At 31.8% G+C, this 15,341-nt stretch overlaps 2 protein-coding genes across 2 annotated transcripts; one reads left to right on the forward strand and one right to left on the reverse strand.

The window, feature by feature from the left end:
- Positions 1 to 577: 577 nt before the first annotated feature.
- On the forward strand, positions 578 to 3,692 carry LOC137823615 (uncharacterized). The gene is made up of 2 exons (XM_068628823.2): positions 578 to 1,302; positions 3,350 to 3,692. The coding sequence occupies exons 1-2, from the start codon at positions 856 to 858 to the stop codon at positions 3,392 to 3,394; spliced, it is 492 nt and encodes a 163-aa protein (XP_068484924.1). The 5' UTR covers positions 578 to 855; the 3' UTR covers positions 3,395 to 3,692.
- Positions 3,693 to 5,762: 2,070 nt separating this feature from the next.
- On the reverse strand, positions 5,763 to 11,082 carry GFAT (putative glucosamine-fructose-6-phosphate aminotransferase). Its single transcript, XM_068631233.1, has 11 exons — positions 10,580 to 11,082; positions 10,306 to 10,478; positions 10,102 to 10,213; positions 9,169 to 9,308; positions 8,757 to 8,921; positions 8,110 to 8,470; positions 7,770 to 8,020; positions 7,552 to 7,666; positions 6,640 to 6,895; positions 6,396 to 6,564; positions 5,763 to 6,057 (listed from the first exon to the last, which is right to left on the reverse strand). The coding sequence occupies exons 1-11, from the start codon at positions 10,812 to 10,814 to the stop codon at positions 5,974 to 5,976; spliced, it is 2,061 nt and encodes a 686-aa protein (XP_068487334.1). The 5' UTR covers positions 10,815 to 11,082; the 3' UTR covers positions 5,763 to 5,973.
- Positions 11,083 to 15,341: the final 4,259 nt, after the last annotated feature.

Here is a 15,341-nt window from a genome sequence, read left to right on the forward strand (position 1 = left end):
TACATTAATTTTTTAAGAACTCAAACTTATTGTATAATTTTTTTTGTATGATTATAAAAAGTGAACAAATCTTTTCTAACTAGCCATGAAAAATATCTTTATGCTAAAAATAAATAAATTAAAATATACTTAGTGCACATAAATCTTTATTATCAATTTATATAATTCATAATTATATAATATATAGATTCGGTATCCTCGTATCCTAATATATCTTTATATGTATCTGCGTCTTTATATATGTATATTTATTATTATATATACACAACTAGTTTAGTCAATGTTAATTTTTGAAGTGTGACAAAAATTAATTTTCAATTTTTAGTTCATAGTTTTCAATGTTATTTTTTTCTTCCAAATCTTATAAGCTTACCATTTCATACATATTGGTAACGTGGCTCATTAATTGTTGTCACTGCTAAACGAAAAAGACAAAATGAAAAAACAAGCATCATAAGAGGAAAAAACAATTTCTAGAAAAGCTTACAAAAACAAAACAAAAAAGTTTTATTTTCTGATCTTAAAAATGCATTAAAAAAATCGACAATTGATTTACAAAGCATTTCAGTGTTTGAACGAAACAGAATATTGTTGTTGGTAACAAAAAAGAAACAAATACTGTTTGTTGATTGTGTTTGTGCTTGAAAAAACGAAAAAAGAAACAAATATTGTTGCAATTTTCCTTAAAAGTAAAAACTGAAAGCACAGAAGAAGGAACAAACTTGTTGGAGTATTTTTCAGTTTTTCCTGATAAAAAGGACGAAAGCGATCGATTTGAAAAAAAGAAAGGAGAATTGATTTATTGGTAGGTAAGGGAAGAAAGGAGCAGAGAGTCACCAAAAGTCCAAATCATTCATGGCTAAATCTGGCGGGGTTTGGATTTTGCCGTTCATCGCCGCCTGGTGGTGGCTGTCCACGGCGGCGACGGTGAGGGGTTCGAACTCGACGACGATTTACGACGAGCTTCGGGCGCAGGGTCTTCCGGTGGGGCTTCTTCCGAAGGGAATTGCGAAGTACTCGTTGAACGGAACAAGTGGGGAATTCGAGGTGTGGATGCAGGAACCGTGCAACGCGAGGTTCGAGAACGAGGTGCACTATGATTCCAACATAAAGGGTATCCTCGGATACGGTCGGATCGGGAAATTGTCCGGTATGACGGCGCAAGAGCTCTTTCTGTGGTTCCCTGTTAAGGGCATTCGTGTGGATGTCCCCACCTCTGGTCTTATACACTTTGATGTTGGTGTTGCTGATAAACAGTTCTCTCTGTCTCTCTTTGAAGACCCTCCTGATTGTAACCCTCAGGTTCGTTTATCATCCTTCAATGTTCTAACCCCTTTCTTTGCTTTGAGCTTTTTTCCTCCTCTGGGGATCTCAAATTTGTGGGCTTTTCTTGTTCATCACCACTTGGGTGTGTTTTTTCTTTGTGTTCTTAGTGTTGATCTTTGATTGAAATTGGAACTCTAGTTGGTAATTTGGGTGATAAAGATTTGCATTTAAAATCAAGGTAGATAGATTATAGAGGTGAGATTTAAATTTGATTAGACTAACACTGAAAGTTAAGAATTTGCATCTAACTTTTGTCTTTTTTTCCTATATGGGTGTGTGGAATTTATGGTATTTTCTTGTGTGGTGTCTACATTTATGATCTTCTTATTTGGGTATCTGAAATTTATGATGTAACAACTTAGAAGCATTTCTCTATGTGTTTTTACTGCTGTTTTTTCAACTAAAATTGGAGCTCGACATGATAATTTATGTACTGAAGATTTGCATTAAAAATTAACAAATTTAAACTTCAGCTCTTACTACACACAACTCTATTAGTTACTTCCTTCTTAAACTCATGATGTTTAAGTCAATCAAATTTGTTTCGAAACTTTTGATGTTTTATAGTTTTCAAGTCTCATTTTTTTTTTTTTTCATTTAAACCCTTACTTATGTATATTAGCTCATATTTTCTTTGTTGTACCATGAACTAATAATTAAATATGTAGATATTAAATCAGGGTATTTTAGGATAAATATACTATTTATGAGTAATATTAAATGTTTCTTTAGCATTATGCATTAACCTTAAACATCAAGAGTTTAAAGTTTAGGAACTGAGGGTGGGAGTAAGAATTTGCATTTGAATTTTGTCTTTCTTTCTTAGTTTGGTATGTGCAATTTATGGTTTTTCCTTGTTGGGTGTCTTACATTTGTAATTCTTGTTATTTGGGTATCTGAAGTTTAAGAGAGATTTGCATTAAAAATCATCATAGATTATTGAAGTGAAATTCTCTGATTAAAAATAACACTGCAAAGTTAAGAATTTGCATATAAATCTTGTGGGGTGCGTACATTTATCATTCTTGTTATTTGGACTTGTGAAATTTAAGAGGTTTCCCAATTGAACAAACACTAGATGCATTTCTTCAAGTTTTTATTTAGTGCTATTTTTTTAATTAAAATTAGAGTTCTACGTGATAATTTACACAGAATAAAGATTTGTATTAAAAATAACATAGATTATTGAAGTGAAACTTTAATCCTGATTAGACACCACACTAATGTTAAGATTTTGCTTTTAAATTTCGGTGTTTTCTTATTTGGTATGTGGATTTTATGGTCCTTTCTCGTGGGGAATCTTACATTTATGATTCTGGTTATTTGGATATATCTGAAATTTAATAGGTAATCTTATTGAGGAAAACAGATGCAATTTTTCATGTGTTTGAGTGTTATTTTTCAATTACAATTAAAGTTTCACTTTATAATTCACAGAACAAATATTTGCATAAAAAATCAACACCGACATAAATTAATGAAGTGAAACTTAACTCTGATTCAAAACAACACTAAGAATTTGCATCTAATTATGTCCTTTTCTTGGGTACGTGAACTGTATGATCTTTTCTCGTGGCATGTCCTACATTTATGCCTCTTGTTATTTGGATATACGAAATTTACGAGGTTTTTGTATTGGACTAAACTTAATTTATTTCTTTATGTGTTAGTGTTGTTCTCCTGTTAAAATTGAAGTTCTATTTGGTAATCTACACGATACAAAATTGTATTAAAAATCTACACAGATCATCAAGGTAAAACTCTATTTTGATTAGATAATAACATCAAACGTTAAAAACCATATCAAACTGTCTCTAAACATTCTTCCTTTCTTTATCTGTGTATGTGGAATTTATGGGTTACATTTATGATTTCTGTCATTTGGTGTCTCCAATTCATGGTCTTTGCTGGTAAGTGGAAACTGTGATTTTGTTATCTGGGCTGTGAAATTTCTGATTGTTTTTGTTAGGTTTGTGAAATATATTTGGGTATTTGTGAATAATTTGGTGTTCAATTTATTCAGGTTAATGTTGGTAGTGAAGGTGTTCGGCTGAGGGCTGCTTGGTAGAAGATACAAGGAACATTGCATCATTTAAAATACAAATCAATCTGTCCCTCTGTACCTGTGGTTGGTCTTCATTGATATGTATATGTATATATATACATATATATATATATATATTATATATCTTGTATAGTGCTATGTTTTTCCTTTCTGCTTTGATTGAATGAATCAACTGTCTCAAGGGACAAAGGATGAAAATTTTTGGAGGTGGGCAAGCATATTGTTCTCAAAATCTGTGACAGACAAAAAGGATGTAGGGTTAGTAGAGTGGTTTAGCTAATATTATATAAAGGTTTTATTATCTGTGTTTTGGTCTTTTATTTGTGCATATAATTGTTTGTGTTAGACTCAACTATTTAATATAAAACAACATGATTAGGTGCGTCTTCTATCATAACTATAACTAATAGCAGTTCCTTTTAGCAGCTTGATTCAATTCATGCTGTGATTGGGCCATTTTCTGCAAGTATTTCTGGTTTTTGTCTCAAAACAACATAGTGATAAAAGATCATTCACATACCCCACTAATGTTTATCTCTCTAACCTAATCAAAATTCACCATTTGAAAACAATTCCCATTATCCAATAACCCCATTCCTCCTATAGGTTTCCAAACTACTTTTGAGTTTTTCCCCGATGGTAAAGAATCTAATAGTCTTTCTTCATAGCTTAATGATCATCATATCTCTCTAAGGCAACAATAATCTTGCAAAACGCTCACCTAAATATAACATCTGAGTTTCAATTGATCTTCAACTTATTTTCTCCTTTGAAAACACTCTCTCCCTCACAAACACACACACTGATCCAAACATACATGATTTGCACTCTTCCTTCGTTGTGATCAGCAGTCAGCAGAACGGTAAATTTAAAATGTTGAAGATTTATTTTTAAGAAAATATACTGTCAATCTAATTATTTAACACCCTTTTAGAGCATCTTAGAAAAACCTAGCTACCTAACTTAAATATATCTAATTAGCTACCAAGGTTTTAATTACCGGTAGCTGATTAGATACAAATTTAGAAATTATTAATCGATAATAAAACTCACTTTAGATATCAACAAATTTTTTAATCTCTAAAATATCTATTTTAGTTAATATAGTAATTAATTAGTTTTTATGTAATGGTTTTCTAATAATGAATGTATTCAAAATCCAAAACATTTAGAAATCAATTTACACTATCAGAAATCATGTGCAGAAGAAACGTGTTCAGATTATCACATTCCAACTGATTATCTAAACCAATTTAAAGAGTCTATTTTGCAAAATTCAAGCATAAACTCAAGGTTGTTGATAATCTAACCATGAGTTTAAGAGAGGAAGTTACTTGATGTATTCTGCATGTGCTCTGCATACAATTTAATTATTTTTTCTGTTTGCTTATATTTTCTTCTGTATTCTTTCTCAGTGTAATACAAGTTTTATTCTTCTGTTATCTCTTCTCACTCTTGCTGCTTCTTTCTTCTCTCTCTTTGATTACCTTCATAGTGTCTTCAACAAAATTATAATTAGGGAGTTTATTTAATCTAAAAATATGAGGAGTATCAGGTGTAATAGTATCAAGAAGTCACTATAGTTTGTTTTATTACTAAAAACATAAACATAAAGCAGATCAAAATCAGAGAAATGTAAGATAACTACAATTTAAGAATCGTACATGCATATTCAGGTCAAAATTTAGTATAGGACGCAGGGGTAATGCCGAATTTCAAAAGGAATGTGTATCAATAGTGGCAGCAATTACAAATCTTACGAACACTTTTTTTCAAGGATTTCATATGTACTCTGAATTTTAAAAATTTGTAATTTCTAATACATTTTAATCAATGACAAAGTGTTTGTAGAATTGTGTTATGAGGTGAGACGTTTGATGTTGTTACACAAATGTAATTTAGGTGAATATCTTCCGCAACTTAGTTTCATTTTGTTTTCTGTTCCTTAGATCATCAAATTCTAACTATCTTTTTGTCAAATTCAACAACTGTTCCATGGTTACATATTTAAATAATTGAACTAAAATGATCACAAACTTCAAAGACAAATTATAACTTCTCTACAAAACTAAAAGCTGTACTGTACTGTGAAAAATCAGATAGTTTTCTTAGGGCACAAATTCATAACAAGTACTGAGTATCACTGCTTCATCCCTACAGTAGCAACACTTTATTCAACTTAGAATACATCAGTGAACTCAAATCATGACTACAATGTTTCCATAAGTTTTAGTCCTAAAGTACATGGAAGTGTTTTGGTATTGTTCCTTGCGCTCAGTTTCATTTCTGGAAAAAATGCAGGGCCATGCTATAAATTATTTTTATGGAAATCATACTCATTCCAATTGTGATAAAGGAATTGCAACTGAGATAGCAACCCAAGCAACCGAGATTCAGCATATTAAATAGATGAAAGATGTAATCATCATGTTAAACAATATTCTGCCTAATGAAACTTGAAAGAAGTTAAATGCACCTAAAAGATGTAAATATCATTTTAAAACAATATTCTGTCAAGTAGATCAAGCAGTGAGCCTACATCTCCTAATAATTTACAATATGCTAATATGCCACAATGTTCTTCATTGCGTTGTGACGCTCTTGGCAAGATTACGAGGCTGGTCCACATTAAATCCCCTGAGAACAGTGAGGTGATATGCCAATAACTGCATCGTAAAGAAATAATTTGTTGAGGTGATATTAGGCACACAAATATTCCTTCTTCGTGCAAATGAATAAAATGAAGATTAGTCTATAAAGATTCTATGTAGCAAAAAGGAAAGAAATCTGCAAAATTCACATGAGAAATTCAGACATCGATATTTATATTCAAACAAAAGAGAAAACACCTAAGAAGCTCATGAAATAATAACGAATCACTGTCAACATGGAGAGTTACTTTATATAAAGATATGCAGACTAGTAATAATAGGATCTTCGACACTAATATCAAGAAATCTTTGTAAGGATAAAAAAAAACAAGAAAAATGCATTGTAAACATACCTGTAATGGAACTACATTAATTACAGGTTGAAGACAGTCTTCAACTTGAGGAACTTCAATTACCCTACAAGATTGATTAGGGCAAACAGAGGAAGCATCCCCTTTAGAACACATAACAATCAGACGACCTCTGCGGGCATGAAGTTGCTGGATAACAGACTGCTGTTTGCTGTCAAGGATAAAAGATGGTCAATATCAAACTTCTAATGTCAGATAATAAAGCTAATCAACAGTCACAACCAACCTGAAGCAAGCATCACGAGTAGCTACAACAACAATTGGGAGATTTTCATCAACTAATGCCAAAGGACCATGCTTCATTTCACCAGCAAGTATCCCTTCGCTATGCATAAGTGCCACTTCCTTTACTTTCAAAGCTCCCTCAAGAGCAGTTGCATAGTTGTATCCTCTTCCGAAGACAAGAAGAGACTGCTCAGCAATCAACAGCTTTGCTAGATCCTTCATCTCCTGGTCAAGTTTCAGCACCTCTCTCACTTTATCTACAATCCAACACGTTAATTAGATTACTTTTACAACTTCCCTGTAGCTCCATGAGGTATTTAGTACTGCATTTTGAACGATTCCTCATAAAAAATAGTTTTTAGCTTGAAGGAAGGTTTCTAGAATTCCTGAAGATTCTAATTTTTTTTTTTTTTTGTGATAGAAGTTTAGGGGGAGGGGAGGTTACTCCATTCCAAGAAAGCTTGTGGCAATCCACAAGCCTCCCGAGGGCTTCGTAATTGCAAACCCACATGACATTATGACTATTTTTACACAATTATTGTTATTCCATTAAAGAAATTAACAAAACCGGCGTGGAACAAAGTAATATCTTCAAATGCATTCCAGTTTTTAGTTTTATTAAAAAAAAATCCATCCTTCTCGTTTTTCATAAGTTAAAAGTTCTCTACTAGATGGTATGAACTTAGAGACTGATATTAACACTTATTTAATGAAGTTATCATCATCGGTATATCTTTAACAATGATTAACCTACATCCATTTAAATCCTAACCATGTGGCGATCTTATTTACCTGTCATGAAAATCTAATTTTAAAACCTGAGAATCAGTTGAAAATTATACTCAAAGGACATGTAGGATGAACCAGACACCCAACCCAATTCCTGTAATATACTCGGGCAACAAAAACTCACTTGGCAGGTTAAAAAGACCATCTATGATAGCTTCTCTTCTGGCTTTATTTGAAATTGTATCACCTCCTATTGCAAGAGATAACATGACCATCACCACTATTTGACTTGTGTATGCCTGTAATAGTTATAAATGCGCATGAGTAAACCACTGGTTAAACAAATAATAAGACAATGCAAAATGAAATGAAGAAAACACGATCCTTAAATGCAAAATTTACCTTGGTACTTGCCACACCAATCTCAGCACCAGCATTTATGTGAACACCACAATGAGTATTCCTTGCTATTGCACTACCAACAGTGTTTGTTATCCCAACACACAAAGCACCATTCTCTAAAGCATACTCCAGTGCCAGTAAAGTGTCAGCTGTTTCGCCAGACTGACTTACAAAAACAGCAGTATCTTCCCTGTATATTGGTCCCTCCCGGTCCAATAGATCACTAGCAATTTCCATAGTAACAGGAACACCTATAATTGAATGTATAGAATAAACATTGTAAGAATGGACAAACTTGTAAACTGCAAAAAATTATAAAAAGATTTGTCACAGCACTGACCAGAAAGTTCTTCCAAGATGGGTCTAGCTGCCAAAGCAGCATTATAACTTGTACCACAACCAATGAAAACTATCCTTCTACTTCGCCTAATTGTTTTGAGATGATCCTTCAGCCCACCCAACAGAACAGACTTGGATTTGTTAGCTCCAAGACGTATAAGCCTCCCCCTCATTGTGGTTGTTAGAGATTCCGGTTGCTCATAAATTTCCTTCTGCATATAATGCTCATAATGACCTTTATTTATTTGCTCGACCTCCATCTCAAGAACAGATAATGCACGTCTCACTGAACAAGTTCTAGAAAGAAAAGCCCCATTTTCTCCCATGTTACTGTCAAACTTCAAAATAGAAGCCCCGCCATCCTGGCACAACCATTTATATGTAAGAACTAAGAACAATATGTTTGGCGTGATTATAACCATATGTAACATATAGTATCAGTGAATGATCTAATCACGCAAAAAAGGGAATAGACCAGAGAGCAAAGGATAGATGAAGTGATCTGCTAAGTAATTACAAAACAATCTTCACAAAGAAAAGATACTGTCATGGAAGTGTTTTCCTTAGTCAGATTACTATATTTAAGTACTATACATGAAAACATTGGCTTGCAAGTGCAACATTGAAAAGAGGGGGTGCAGTCTGTACCTTGAGATGAACTACTTCACCATCCTCAATAACTAGCACTTTCTTTGTATGTTCAACCACAGCATTGGCATCACTGGACAAAAACAATTCTTTGGGTTTGTCATCTTTTGATAGGAATTTGTCATCCTCAAATGCTGAACCATTGCCTTTATTTTCTGTCAATTCCTGAAATTAGAGCACTAATTCTAATCATTGTCCATCCCAAAATCTTTACCTTCACTAAATGTCCACGAATCATGAAAAATTAATACTAAGTTACTGAATAGATATTTTGGCTCTGCAACTAGAAGCATCATTGACAAATCCAAGAGAAAAAAAAAAGAACAAATGTTGCCAGAAAAAAACACTGGAAGAACAATTTACATGTAGGTCATTGTTTAAGAAACTTTTTGCTAAATTGCATTCAACTTACTTTAACACCTAGGAGCAGTGGGCTACCACGCTTGCAAGCAATCAATTCATTAGGATAATGTGGACTTTTGAAAATAAGGGCATAAGCTCCTTCAAGATGCCTCATAACTTCCAAAACAACTTGACTGAAGGTAACACCATCTGCAAAATGATTGGAAATGTATTTCAAGCTAAAATCATCCGAAACCATTATGATATTCACACAAGTCTAAGAGAAGCCGTTGTAATCAGAGTAGCACAAATAATAAGGAATTCCCAACAGAATAAATGCAAATCAATTTAGAAATCTAACAGAAGCAAGTATATCAACATTTGGAACAAAGGGACAACATAATGGATTCAGAGTTGCGATTTCAGCCGCAACATCAATGTGTTTGGAGTCTCCTACAACAACTGCAAATGTGACCACATCGGGCACATTTGCTTGTAATGAAAATGTTATCACAATCTAAAACTTGATTGCGCTTAATGTAAAAGCGGAAAACTTATATGATTCATGTCACTGACTCCTCCTAGTGGAAAAAGCATCTTTATCCCAAAAAAGCTAAGCCTTCTTAGAAAAGGATTTTGGGGTCTATAACCTCAACTGTGCCGCAACCACAGTTGCCGCACAAAGACTTTTGGGGGCTCTCGGACCACATCAGTCACATTCTACAATTTTCCACAATACAAAGAAAACAACAAAACCGCGATCACAATTTTCAACCTTCGCAGCACTAAAATAGTAGAAACCTTATCTACCTCCACCTTCTTCCCACTCACAGGATTTCAGAATGCACATCACCAAAACATCACACTTCAGTTCCACATCAGGTGAAAACTACTAATCACCAACAACATTCACATTCACACGTACCACAAACCTGTAAACCCCATGTAATTGTTCAAAACCAAAAAACAAAAACACCTCGACTAACTCATCAATAAAAATTACCCGCAGCTTCGTTGGCCTTGTCGTAAACAAACTTCGCAAGCTTGGGAATGACCTCAGTGTCAGTCTCCGACTCAAACGTGAAGCCATGCCGCAGCAGCGTCTCCTTCAAAACCTGAACACACAGCATCTCAAAAAGTAATAAGCACATAGAAACAGAGCAACACCGGCATCAACAGGCGGTCATTCAGAGTGCACTATCGTTACCTCATAGTTAGTGATAACTCCATTGTGAACAACCAAGAACTCGTTCTCCGGACCAGAGGTCTGAGGATGACTGTTCCGCGGAGCAGGCTCTCCGTGAGTGGCCCACCGAGTGTGCGCGATTCCGGCGTGCGTGCTGAAGGGCTCCTCCAAATTCAATTTGATTTCTCCCACCTCTGTCAATCCACACAAAAACAAAACGCGTCACGTCGAAATTTGCGATGCAATTGAAAGCGCGACGGAGAAAATAGGAAACAGAAAGAGGAGCGAATTAGACCTTGGTACACAGATTTGACGAGCGATTCGATGTTTCCTTCTTGGCGGAAAACGTGAGGAGGATGAGGGAGAGGGAATTCGGCATCGGAAGCGCATTGCGAAGAGGAATCGATGGCGATGCCGGCTGAATCGTATCCACGATACTCCAATCTGCGCAAGCCATTGAAGAGAACTTGCAAGATATACCTTCGCTCTCTGTTCACGTTGAAATTCAGATACGCGAAAATCCCACACATTTTCTTTCTCTCTTTCTCTTCTCTGTTTTTCACTCTTTGATTTCTACAACTCCCAGACTCAGATTTATAACCGTTGCTTCTTTCTTTTTTTAATTTTCATGATTCATCATTATTATTAATATTTTAATTTGACGAAATAAAACGCATTTTGACTAGTTGTGATTGCGAGAGTGTGAAGTCGTTGAATTCAGCATTGTGATGATTTCTTCCTTCTTTCTTCTTCTTCCCATTTTTCAAATCACTGAAATTTTCTGTTCCTGTTAGGCGCAACTTCCAACAGGGTGTTCTCGTCATTTTACTCTGCATCAGCTTTCTTACGTGGCACTTCCCCATTAGACTGATGCACTCATCTTCACCCTCTCCAATTTACCTACCTTTTTCTTCCTCTATTTTTTCCCTCCACTCTTCTATCTATTTAATAATATAATTTTTTTTTATAAAAGTTATCATGTTAGGCATCATTATACAACTTAACATCTATCTTAGTGACACCTCAAATAACAATAATCATCTGACATCACATGAAAAAAAATATTATTAAAATAAAATAAAATATGGAAAGAATAGGTCAAAACTCATACGTTAAAAAAAAACGATACCTAAACTATATCTATTTATAAAGAATTATAATAGCAGACTATATGAAAGTTTATTATACCATTGAAATGATTATCTATGAATAAATCATAAATTAATCAACTTATCAGCATACACATCCCCTTTGCAACAAATAAATATGAGTAACATTAATTGTTCCCACGTAATCAAGACAAGTATCTCATCGATTACGAATCATTCATAGAACATTAGTCATAACAGTAAACGCAACACAAACCATTCAAGCCAGACATTAGTAACTCAAATATTTTTTTTTCTTACACTTTAGTTTTTTTTACAAAACTATTTAATATATATATATATATATATATATTACTTTTTAAAAACTAGTTCACATAAATTAAATGTTGTGCTATTACATTCATTTCAATGTAAAATTAAAAACAGTTTAAATACATTCTCTTTTAATTTAATAAAATACTTTTTAAAGATAAAATTGAAATGGAATTTCAAGTTAAAAAAATATTTTGAATTGGGGTCGGAACAAATGATAATTAAATTTATGCAAGACTAATAATTTTGATTTATTTTCGTTTGTCTTCATTTTCTTATCTAACTAACATTAAAAAATTTAAATTTACGTGTGCAGGATAATTATGAGGATACATAATATTCAATTCAAAATTTGCGTGTCACTCTTCATAATTATTTATATTTTAGCTGTGAATGTAGAATCAGCCTATTAAGATAACAAATTATTGTTTAGAAAATTAATATTGTAAAAATAAAATTATTCAGGCATGTTGTAAAGTAATTATCCTAGAATTCATTAATATAGCATATATTTTTAAAATGGAATGCTTGATTTTTATTTTTGTACTTTGTAAATAAACCATAATTGAATACTCGCTCGCTACCATTAATATAAGTTACAGTTTAAAATAAATGAATGGTCCTTTAATACTTTTCTAAATTAATAAAATATTGTAGTTATTTTTTTTTTCTATTAAATGCTATGAGTATATATGCTTTTAATTAATGAATAATGAGTTTTTGTTTGAAAGAGAGATTTTGTGCCATCTTTTATTAAACTCAGCGTTGGAGCATGATTTACCATTCTTTCATGAAATATTGGCAATAGATTGATATTTATTTTTTTCTTGATGACGACATCATGAATAAATTTAATTTTTTTTATTAGAGTGTTGATTAATATTGATATATTATTTGCTTAGTCTAATCAAATTTTGGTGAAAATATCTGGTTTTGCTTTTATTACATATATTGAATTTGATAAGTGGCTTACATGTTGCTCTTTATGCAAAATAATAGTGCATAATATTTCTAAATGCAAAAGACATCTTGATAACCTCGATAACACTGTCAAACTGTCGTCGAAACCTGCTGTATAAACTTGTGACTTTCCGGACCAAAGAAACTAATGATGTCTCTCACAAGAAAGTGATTGGTGTCACAAAGAAACAAAATCCTGCAGTAGATGTATAAATATATGATTTACATGTTCGTAATGCAGGGGTGGTGGAGGTTAAGGAAACTATTATTGATCTTGATAACCTTGTTGAAGTTGTTAGTTAACGGTTTAAGAAATCTGCTAAAGATATCGAGGATGGTTTAGGATTTCAGGATGATATTTTTACTAATATATTATCTTTTGAGGATGTCCATGAATCATATTATTTACTACACAAAGAAGGACCCATTGTCTTCTGAAAATTATGATCTTTTAAAAGGATTTTTTTTTTTTAATGAAAGTTTTCATATTAGTCTTTTAAAAGGATTTTCTCATCTCAAATATGCAACTAATGTAACAAGTCCTAAATTAGTAACTGTCAAATGGGTTACTTCTAGATCTATTTATCAAGATTTAATATTGTAAAGTTATTTTGAATCTCTTTCAAGTGATGAACAAAAGGCTCAAGAGTCATGTTTGTCTGTCTTGGTAGCGGGTATAGTTGAATCTATCTCCGGTATTTTTTTATAAGAAGTCAATTTGATCTTTAAGTTCTAGACTGAAAATATAAAAAAGGAGGAGTCATTAAGTGAAGACGATAAACTAGTTTAAACTTCCAGAAGACCAGAACGTCCTTCTTTTCACATCTGAAGCATCTCACAAATTCAATTTCTAGTTAATCATTTCGTTCATAGAAATGAAAGAAATCATTTTTAACATTTTATAAAAAAAAATGTAAATGTTTTGTATTGTGTATTTAAAACTATTATTAACAATAAAAAACATATCAAATACAAAACAAAGAAAAAAATTAATAATTACAATTTTAAATTTGTATTTCATGGTTTTAAAACATTATTAATGTTATAACCTTAAATAGACATATAATATATTTTAAAAATGTGTTATTAATGATTTCTTAAAGAGTTTAAACTTCCAAAAAAGTTATACATCATAAATATCATACTTACTAATGCAATCAGATCATACATACGATCAATGAACATAAAAAATATATTTACTATTATAATTATATATAGAAAAGGGAAAGGAGATACATTACTCTAATGTAACATTAATGTTTACATATAGAAAAAATAATAATTATAACAATAATGAAACATAAACATAAATTAAATAATTCAGATTTTGGTATATTTTTAAAAAGTATACACTATATAAAAAATGCATAACATGTTAATATATATAATTTATGTGATAGGAATTTTCAATTTAATTATAATTTTTTAAAATAATGATATAATTGAAGATACTAAAAGTGTAGCATTGGTTTAAACTTATGATAATCTAATATGATCTCACTTCTCTCTCTGTACTATAATAAATTTAATTATATTTTTAATACAATAATTAATTAACTCACTATAAGAAAGTATTGAATAATGTGAGAACTTTGATAACACATTTCTGTTAAATTCTATAAATATATAACAATTATATAATAAAATTCATTCACAATACTTTTAATCTCTAAACTCATTAATTTTTTTAGTTTTTTTCCAATCACATATATGATACACAAAAGATAAGCTCAATAGAGGTGAACACGTATAAAGTGGAAACAACTATTGTTCTTTTTAATTGAATGATTTGAAGTGAGAAAAAGAAAAAGAAAAATAAATAAGAGAAAAGGATAAATAATATAATATTATTACTATTATTTCATTATGTTTAAATAAATATCTAAAAAATTGACATGTGGTATCTTTTTACTACTTTTTTTCTAAATTTTTTAATAGAAAGAGAGTCTTTCTCGCTGTCTTATTTTGTACACTTTAAATTGAAGGACAACTTTAGGTTAAAGGAGAAATTATGATAAAAATTAATTGGGAATTAAGGCCATGTGCATCATAATGCAATTTGAGAATAATATATGAACCCACCACACGAGGGTTAAAGGGTTGGTACACTACTACAAAGAACCTATGGTGGGATATGAATTATTAAAAAAATAGTATTAGTATACCACAATACCCACAATTATCCCAAACATTTTTTTGTTATTACAAAAAGATACTCATGATCCTACTTTATAGACACCACCAAGTTCATAACTTTTGATAATTGAGTATCTCTTTCTTTATACTTAGTTTGAATTGGGATATGATTTTTTTTTTGAAAAGAAATTAGGCAATTTCTTCATCCACCCTATCATTTAATTTTTATGTAACCAATATAAGTTTTTAAACCCAATTTTACTCTTAGTCATATATTTTCTCATGTATGGCAATATCCGAAAGTTACATACTTACGGATATTAGCATCTGAAACGGTCAACATATTTATCATCAATTGAAAAAAAAAACACATTTAACTGACTTCTAGATTTCATCATTCAAAATCATCTAAAATCCTTAAACTTATGGATTTTCACATTCAGAACGTCTACGGGTATCCATATCTGGAGGAAAAAAATTAACTATAACCTTCCGAACATAAGCATCCGGTATGACTCCGGATATGCACATTCGAAAAAG

The sequence above is a fragment of the Phaseolus vulgaris genome, chromosome 8 (genome assembly GCF_051622355.1).
Source record: "Phaseolus vulgaris cultivar YP4 chromosome 8, ASM5162235v1, whole genome shotgun sequence".
Classification (NCBI taxonomy): Eukaryota; Viridiplantae; Streptophyta; class Magnoliopsida; order Fabales; family Fabaceae; genus Phaseolus; species Phaseolus vulgaris.

Bases quoted from the DNA above. Each gene is read 5' to 3' on its own strand.
- GFAT (XM_068631233.1), bottom strand. From the start codon at position 10,814: ATGTGTGGGATTTTCGCGTATCTGAATTTCAACGTGAACAGAGAGCGA. The intron at 10,479-10,579 runs GTCTAATTCGCT...GTGGATTGACAG, and splicing joins CGTCAAATCTGTGTACCAAG to AGGTGGGAGAAATCAAATTG. The intron at 8,471-8,756 runs GTACAGACTGCA...TGGTTGTGCCAG, and splicing joins GTGAAGTAGTTCATCTCAAG to GATGGCGGGGCTTCTATTTT.
- LOC137823615 (XM_068628823.2), top strand. From the start codon at position 856: ATGGCTAAATCTGGCGGGGTTTGGATTTTGCCGTTCATCGCCGCCTGG. The intron at 1,303-3,349 runs GTTCGTTTATCA...CAATTTATTCAG, and splicing joins CTCCTGATTGTAACCCTCAG to GTTAATGTTGGTAGTGAAGG.